The sequence below is a fragment of the Schistosoma mansoni genome, assembly GCF_000237925.1.
Source record: "Schistosoma mansoni, WGS project CABG00000000 data, chromosome 1 unplaced supercontig 0034, strain Puerto Rico, whole genome shotgun sequence".
Taxonomy (NCBI): domain Eukaryota; kingdom Metazoa; phylum Platyhelminthes; class Trematoda; order Strigeidida; family Schistosomatidae; genus Schistosoma; species Schistosoma mansoni.
The window spans coordinates 2171959-2181612 of record NW_017385988.1 but is presented as its reverse complement, the minus strand read 5'-3'; the positions used below and the strand labels follow the sequence as shown (position 1 = coordinate 2181612).

The following is a 9654-nucleotide window of genomic DNA, read 5'->3' as shown; positions in this document are numbered from 1 at the left end:
TATGTAGGAATGTGGTTTAAATTTGATGACGATCGTGTCAGCCAGGTTACCTCAGAAGATATTTTGCGCTTATCTGGAGGTGGTGATTGGCATTGTGCATACATACTGTTATATGGACCTCACTTCATAAGGAAGAATGCATGCAACGATCCTTCTGGAAGTACCGTATGAAGTTCATAAATGCAAAACAGACTTGTATGATTATGTACGCTCTAGATAATTGACAATTTCTGTTGAATAAACCCGTTTTTTAAACGTGGAACTTTTAAGACGCCGATCAGCGAAGCTGTTCGTTGTTAAAGTTTGTCATTATTTTCTTTCCATGAAATTGTGATAATTCGTCTTATAAAATCGCCGTGTTTGCTAGTCGTTAATGTTTTTCAGCTCGTATAACTATTCAGACTTTTGAGCGACTCACTTAACTGCGAAATTGCTTTTCTTGATTCAGCATTGTTTATGTGAGTTGAAATTCGGTCAATAAATTATGCTGTTGGGTTTTTGTTATTGTTTGTTTATCGACTAGAATAAGACAAACGATGTGTCTGATTATAAAATATTCGACACCAGATTAATCACCACTGAGCTATGTGGTAAATAATCAGTGAACAACATGTTCTGTCATTAAAAAGTTAGTGGACATGTACAAATCTTCACATAAGTACTCACTAGGCCGTCCAAAGATGTTCTGTGAATTGAGCGATGCATTATACGGTTCTGAAATGTTAGTCTTCGAAAAGCAGTATTCACCTTTCAACCAGACACTTTCACGTCCGAATGTACGTAAACCTGCATAAGTCTAACATCTGTATAAAAAAAAACTGTCAGTTCACATGATCTCTTGGAGATGAACTTATAAAAGCAGTTTATTTATTTCAAATACCATGTAACTATTTGAAAGTACAAGAGCTACGATTTTAGCGTATAAATATGCATTCACTTTATTTTGTTAACTGCTAGCAACCTGTGCATTTTTATAATCAACATTTTAAATAAACTTGTGAGCATCTGATAAAATACATGACAAACGGAAGTGAATGTACATTTCCTTCGAAATGTTATTCCTCTGAGTTCCCAAAAAGAGAATTATGTATTCTGTTGTTTCACGTACCTGCTCTTAGATGAACTAATAGTTTTTTAAGCATGAAGTTAATGAAAATGAACTTCATTATTACGTTTTCTATATTCCACTTGGTTTGATGAATGATACTAGTTCTTTGGTACGCCACATTTAAATTGAAATTTGTTCTAATAAGTTTGACCGTCTGAGTGGAGAGTCACAATCGTAAGTTAGAGATTCTTATCATCTGCTTTTGTTCATCTGGCTACAAAAATGTTCCTAATTATTTGTCCTTTGTCAATTGCTACACAAAGTTTCATGTGAAAGATCCAAAATTGGTATATTTAATGCTTGTATTTGTAATCAATTATTATAATCACAGTGTAAATGAAAGAGTTAAACTATACAATAATCAATAATAAAGCGAGCCATAAAATTTGAAAAGTCAATATAAAATTTCATTTTTGACTGGCCACTACACTATGTACAATTGTTTGGTCTCCGAACGGATCAGGTTACTTTTAGGAATAATCTAGATTTAGCTTCAAAAAATAAATACAAACGTACATTTACTATTATATGTAGTGAATGGTAGCATTAACGGTAGTCGCTGAATTATTTTGCAGGATCCGGAAGATAAGTATCTATGGTTTGTGATATCTGTAAAAATTCAAATCAGAATTGTTCACATCAATGACAAACTACGGTAGTAATCGTGATGTACAATACATGTTGGTTTTTGATATTACTGGTCATTTATACACATTCTGGGTTAAGTATAAAGCTTCGTATGTTATGATGGACACTTGGTAAAAAAGGGAATCGACAAAAAAGATCTGCGGAATCTTGAAGGAGTTCAAATCGGGTTTAGAAGATAAAGTCACTCAAGTTAAAATAGGCAGTTCATCAGATGACATCGTAGATCATGTACGATCAGAAGACATCTTTTTCGGCTTGCTTTGAGAAAAGATTCGCAAGCGAACTTGTCAACTTGGTCAAGGTGTTAAACTTTTCTGACAGTCGAGTTTACACAACTTTTATTAGAGGCATTGATAACTGCACTACCGTTTTGAAAATAGCTCTAATCTTTGCATAAGCTCAAGCTCATTTCTATTGTAGTTACTCATCTTAAAAACACAGGAATACGTCAAAACAAATCTGCTAGATTTGTATTTATCAGGTTATACAGTTGCGTGTAAACCATAGTTTTAATCTTGCCTGCCTCTAACAACTATCTTTTTTGGCTGCTATGAATGAATGAAAACCATCACTATTTATGTTTCCGGGAACATGAAATTATTAGATCTATGTTGGTGCAAACGTAGCTAAAATTGATGGAAATATATTACAAAATAGGATGAAATTTGCTCGCAAATTAATACTCACCGGGTGTGATGTCGACTCTCGGCATGAACATCCATTTCGGTGGCTTTGAATTCGTTTAATTCTTTTCTAATATCAGCCTAGAAATAATGTTTAGACGGTTATATCATATTATCAATTTTACATTTACGGTTACAAACTGATTTCTAATTTGGATATTTGGAAAAAAAAAATCACATTTTAGTCTTTACAGCTTACAAAGTTGGTTGTGTCCAACACTCCGATATCAGAATGTGAGTGGTAAAACAAAGCAAAATATTAGTAATTGCTACTAGGTATGTATAATCGCGAAGAGCACCATGAAATCTAACTGTGTGCAGTATCAGAGATGTTTATATAAGGTTAAAATGCAAGTATGTTTTCAAGTTATAACTGACGAATAAAGCATGGAACGGAGTGAGTTTTAGCTTCAGTGGATATATGTTGACATTCTATGTTTTTTCACATATGTCTGCATGATACGTTTCATTCACTTCGCCAATCACCATCTAAGATTTGATAATTTTCTATAATTGCCATAAAATAACACTAACTAAATGAAAATATGCTTCTACAGCATTTCATTTTCTAAATCTTGTTGTAATGTGTAAACGAATAAGCTCTGAAACCTTTCAGCAATAATTGATTAGTCACTTATTTAGTCGCAATCTAGATTAACGTATATGGTTCAGAAAATAAGGGATATTATTTGGGTTGTTAAAAAAACGTTTGGTGGCAAGAATTAAAACAGTGATAGCTGCTACTTTATCTACTAGCAAAACCAGTTACTGATTCATCATTGATTTGAATAAATAATAAGTTAATTATCAATGTACGTAGCATGAAATTTTGTAATAAAATTTAAGGTTCATAATTTGAATATGAGAAATTGTTCACTGTATTGTAATTCGTTGACTCGACGAAATCGCTTACAATTTACAGCATGAAAACACTATATGATTATGGTAAAGGTATTTTTTAGAAAATACCAATGGTTAGCTTTCTCCAGATAATGATTGTAGAAACTTACTTTATCACGTAGAGTTAGACGAGTCCATGGTTTATCAGCTCGACGGTCATAGGCATCTGCTTCGCTAACTTCAACATAATCATTAAAACGAATAATTTTACGTCGACGGAGCTCCTCAACAGTTGGTCGAAATGATAGCTGAAAATGAAATTTTAATCATAATTAAAAGTTTGAGCTTCTCTGTTACTAATAAAAAAAGTTCGAATGGAGCAAATGACCTTGATATTTATGCCAGTGCGCGTCTGCATTTTTGCATGAAAACGGTAGTGGAGTTGCATCATCTGCAGAGCAAGACTCATACTTCTTGGTTGGGAACATCATTTCAGTATGACTTATGACAAGTTATATATTTTTTTAATAAAATGTCCCAGTGAAAATTCTAAATGATGTTGGCTATTATTAAAGTACAGTTTTGGTTGACAATGAAAAAGAATGATCTTAATGCTTGGGCTTGTAGAGGTTTCGTTTATTCAAAAATGTTTAAAGTGTATTTCACATTGTGAGTAAATCGTTTAAATTAAAGCTGATACATGTAATACAAATAATATAGTTACTTATGTAATGCAGTCAAAACTATAAATGGGAAGACTATCTGCCATTAAATTTACTTCACGATAAAAGCCTAATACCCGTACTCTTGGTTTTATTAGGAATAACAAGATATTTTACAGAAGGAATCTTCATCAAAGATTCTGGTAAACTCTTAAACGGATGTTCATAAATTAGATTCTCAAAGAACTCTATGTTTAATAGGAATTTCTGAACTACTGATAACTACAGAGGTACGGAATCACATTTTACTAAGAAGTCTAACCAAAACTTGGATCATTTTTTTCAAATGAAGAATATAAAGAATTCATAAGTTAAATACTATGTGAAATAAGTATATAGAGAAATCGTTCAAAATACCCAATACTTAACAAAAGGATGATTCTACAAACATAAAAATTGCAAACTGCTAGCGCGCGAAACCTCTGACAAGTCCTTGTCTACCAAACACTGATTTGAACCATGCTTCAACAATTTTTATTAGCTTCTATTTAGTAGATGATGTGGTTAATAGGTGTAAAGTATAAAAAAATGAATATTTAGATACCACAGTAGTGGTTGTATATCCTAAATGTCTGGCGAGACAAATTATTCCCAACTAATTTGAGATCTCTATAGCAACTAGTATCATGGCACTGGTTGATGTCACCCATCCTGACGAGTGGACAGAGCTATATTGAGACATATCTGACCTGAGGTTGTAACTTGTTAGGTAAGTCGGTTGAAGATCAGTATGACCAAACACAACACTATTCGAAGGTAAGTTCGTAATAATGACTGTTTTGAGAAGTAACAGGTAAAAGTTTACCACGGATAATTCGAAATACGGCTTTCCAACAACAGTAGAGGTAGACCTTAGAAACACGCCGTCGCTTACTCCATGGATTCTCAAAACTAATGTCTGGAAACTACATAGATTATGTAAGTAACTGTATGATACTGGCTCCAAGTAGCATTCCTTTGTAATATATAGTCACCCTACGGTCAGTCTCAACCAAAAGCCAAATACTCAGGAATAATATTTGTACCAGGTAATGTTAATATGCAGCTAGATAGCTTGAGTAAAGTTGAAAGATACAGGTCGGAATTTCAGTGTTACAGCTCGGCAAACAGTGATGATCTGTTATATCAATGTCCAAAAGAACCTTTAATCTGCAAAAGCACTAATTTCATGCTCAGAAAAATGTTTAGTGAACACGATGAGAAAATTCGGAGATTTTCGAATTCCTCTAATAGATATAGGAAAATATCAAGCATTTGTTACTTTTGCTAAGTGAGAAACATTGCTTGAGGCTTGATATCTATCGACCTCGAACTTAAGAGACAATAGTTCGATCGAGATTGCCTACCCACTATTCGTCCACATCAAAGATTATTTAAATAACTTTTCTCTATGCAACCTACCATCAGAAATTCAATCTTGGGAAGAAGAAATATGTATGATTCACAATAAAGTCTAGGCGGTCATCTTTCTTATCATCAATTTTTTTACAGATGCAAAAATAATCATTACTAATCAAGAATCGTAGCTTTTATTATTAGGCGCAAAAAAGTAGTAAAAAAATCACAGTAGATCTAAGGAATACTTTGAACAAATTGAGTTGACAATTTAGTTAATCTAACGCACATGACTACATACACTGAGTGCATGTAAGTGACCTCGTGTTTAAATGTAAGATAATTATACGAAATTAACATAACAAGGATTCATTGGAATAAAAATTTACTTTAAGTTGAGAATGTTTTGTGACACATACAACGCTAACGAATGTTGATAAATTACACCCAATTTCGTTTTCTAGAAATTACGTGCAGTAATGGCCGACTAGTTGGCTATAACTGAAATGAGTGTAAGCGAAGTCTGAGTACGTTTTTTCTAAAAAGTAGGTTTTGTTTCCAGTAACAAACTAGTCAACAAGAAAAAATTCAATGATGGGTAGACATGAATAATCTACTTTTAAAGCATCCTATGGACTGGATGTAAAACAATCAGCTTATATAGATTCGGTCAACTTCATAAATTATCTAGTTTGATACCATTACGGAAGTACATAGGAAAGCTAAACAAATGATGAGGGAGTGAATCTTTACGGACTGAAATGCTTAGGACAAGTAATACATATAACCAGTCGCCGATAACCTCAGTGAACCGTGCTGATTAATGTAGAATAGGTTATAAGAATTTTTTTATTTAACAGGTAATTAAGAAATGTTTCATATTTCAGCTGGACATGTCTTCTAGGTTATCTAGTTTGGCTCTTATGGAATTAATGCATTTTGTCATTAGTTTATCAAAAATATTTCCTCATTTCTGTGAAAAAAATGATGTTCGTCCATTCTCTGAAGTATCCACAAAGTAACAAAATATGAAATGTATAACTGTATATTGTTTTTTATGTTTCTCGGAACCTAGAACGTTTTTTATAATCTAAATTGGATAGAACAATTTTAAAACTCAGAATTTTATTGTTTTTATTTCACTTGTGTCATTTGACAAAATTTAATAACAGACGTGTTTATATGTGTTAAAGCTAGTTATTTTGTGACAAGTTGAAAGCATTTATTTTCAATAATAGTAATAATTTGTTTAGTAATCTCACTGTCCATATGAAACTATTAGGTACTATTTCTCTGTTCAGTTTCATATCTCAAAAGAAGAACTGGTTTATTATGGCGTTTAAGTATAAATAAATTTCTAAATCAGTGTTCTACTTACAGTATGTTATTCTGACAACTGATAAATGTACTCGAAGAATTAGTAATATTATAGTCATTACTTTTTTAATGCTTCTCTATAAAAAACAACTACATTATCATCTGGTTGCAGTTCCCAAATTAACTTTGCTGAATGACTAATAAATAGAAGTCTCATTTTATGTGTAGGCCCAGTTTTTAAATATTCTAACCTTTTAATGTCATTATCCCATTGTTCAATGAAAGATACTTTGTAAATATCCGATAACTTTAACTTCAGATAGGTGTTATCGTAAACCGGCAATATAAAATTTCTTTATCATCTGCCTCTGGTAAATAAATAATCATAAGACTATGTTCGATAAAGATTGAATTCACTTTTGTCATTGCGAACGATTTCGGTCATATCACTCAAAGTTTCCAACTATTATAGGTATCCTTACCAAGTTTCGATTTGATAATTTCGAATAAATTGAACATTGGGTAGATTGTTATAACAGATTTAGGAATTTATTTATACTTAAACGCCATAATAAACCAGTTCTTCTTTTGAGATATGAAACTGAACAGAGAAATAGTACCTAATAGTTTCATATGGACAGTGAGATTACTAAACAAATTATTACTATTATTGAAAATAAATGCTTTCAACTTGTCACAAAATAACTAGCTTTAACACATATAAACACGTCTGTTATTAAATTTTGTCAAATGACACAAGTGAAATAAAAACAATAAAATTCTGAGTTTTAAAATTGTTCTATCCAATTTAGATTATAAAAAACGTTCTAGGTTCCGAGAAACATAAAAAGCAATATACAGTTATACATTTCATATTTTGTTACTTTGTGGATACTTCAGAGAATGGACGAACATCATTTTTTTCACAGAAATGAGGAAATATTTTTGATAACCTAATGACAAAATGCATTAATTCCATAAGAGCCAAACTAGATAACCTAGAAGACATGTCCACGTGAAATATCAACCATTTCTTAATTACCTGTTAAATAAAAAAAGCCATTTCATATTCGATTGCAATAAAAAAAATAGTTTTTTTTAATGTTGTAGTAGTGTGTTGATAATCCAGCCAACAAATACAAACAGAAGAAAATACTCAAAGTATCAAATGCAACGTGTACAACATATACATCACCTAAAGGTGGATTTATACTGAAAGCAAACAGTTTTATCAAAACAATTTACACCAGTTACCTAAATATGATGATTTATTTTCAAGAGTTGATAAGGTTGAAGATAGTTTAGGGATGAAATCTGTAGTAGTGATGTGGAAAATTCTTCAACTACCAAGTATTGATAAAATGACAAATTGGATTTTTTGTGATCACATAATATTTTTATTAGACAGCTATTTATACCAAGGTTGGACTTGATAGTTTCAAATAAATTGATCATTGGGAAGAAGAGTTAATAAGAAATATATTTTTTGTTATATCCCAGTGAGTAGAAATTGGTATTTCTGACGTTTCTAGACCTTGTGTGAGCCACTTCTTCATAATTCAATTAACACAAGTTTAAAGCTTATTTTAATTCAATGTTGGTTATTTATTTACTCTGAAGAAACGGCTTACATTAGGTCACGAAACGCCCAGAAATACAATGTTTCTATTCATTGGGATATAACAAAAATATATTTATTATTCTTATTAAACATTGAACAGTATTGGGTAGAAAGTTATATAATAGGATCTCGGACAGTTAGGACTTAAATTCTATGCAAAAGTGTTGAATCACATTTTAAGAAATAACTTATTCTGAAGAAACAATGCATAAAACTATTAAAATACTTTTATTAGCATTTCTATGAGCTGATTAAGCAGCTACCTTTCATTGAACTTACAGACATACACGTATAACTACTTTACTTTATGTCTTGAGTTATCGTTATTCTTTATAAGCAAGAAACTTTAACACAAAATAACTGACAAGGTTGTATTTAAATACAAAGTAATTCAGCGAAGAAAATTCTTTTTTTTTTAATAAAATTTCATGTTTTTTCAGATTGCCTACGGAAGAACAAGTCAGGAGGGGCCCAGTGGTGATTTAAATCACAACTCCATCAGTTCGTCTATAGAAACCATTATTAAATCTAAATTGTACGTAGATTATACATTTCAGGAACTTTTCTTGCTAGTAACATAAGAAGCAGATATCAAGGTTGCTGTTCTCGATATAGTCATACAAAAACATATACTCTCTGCAAAATGAACATGTAGAGAGTGAAGAAACACATTATTTCCCTACCAGTTACCTTGACGCTCATGACTGAGTGAACAAACATGGGTGAATCCATAGTGCTGTATATATTGATATCACTTTTGAAGGGTTGATAAATTTCCTCTAACCTTTTAGGAATCAATAATTGGTAAGAAAAGTTATTCATTTTCATGGGAAATAAACCAATAATCTTCTTAAAAAATTTTGGAAGCTCACAGTCTTGAGATAGCGAAATCAGATTTCTATAGAGTTCGAAGTGGATGACATAGTCACCTTTCAAGAGGCTCCTTTAGAGAACTTTTTACCATCTGATAAAATGGAGAATGTGCCTGGAGTCATCTAAAGTTACTGCCAGTAACGAGCTCGGTTAAACGAAAAATGATGGATATAATGTTATCAACCCTATCTCGTCAAAAAACGCAAACAGGAAAAAATCATCTAAACCCTTTAAACTCTACCCTGTGAAGAAAAGGGTCTTCTCACACAGGAAATTTATGGTGTTTCATGATGAAAGCCAAGATTCTTCGGGAATCACAAGACTGATGAATATTCTGACAAATGCAGCAACAACTACTATAGATACATGGAATGAACAGGCAGGAGTGTGAGATACTGAATTAATGTGTAACCCACCATAAACAAGCTTTAGCCATCTGATTTGCCTGTGATATGGGACAAGTAGAGACAGTGTAATCCCATAAGGAGCTTAGATTATAGCAGTATT

At 31.9% G+C, this 9654-nt stretch overlaps 1 protein-coding gene across 1 annotated transcript in view; it reads right to left on the bottom strand.

The window, feature by feature from the left end:
- Window positions 1–1701: 1701 nt before the first annotated feature.
- Window positions 1702–9654, bottom strand: part of Smp_168130 (phosphatase and actin regulator, putative) — a gene marked incomplete at both ends in the record, with an annotated part of 21736 nt that continues 13783 nt past the window's right edge. Inside the window, 3 exons of the mRNA XM_018791913.1 lie at window positions 1702–1717; window positions 2444–2520; window positions 3450–3587. Coding sequence (XP_018645016.1) covers window positions 1702–1717; window positions 2444–2520; window positions 3450–3587 — 231 coding nt within the window. The remainder of the gene's footprint in view (window positions 1718–2443; window positions 2521–3449; window positions 3588–9654) is intronic.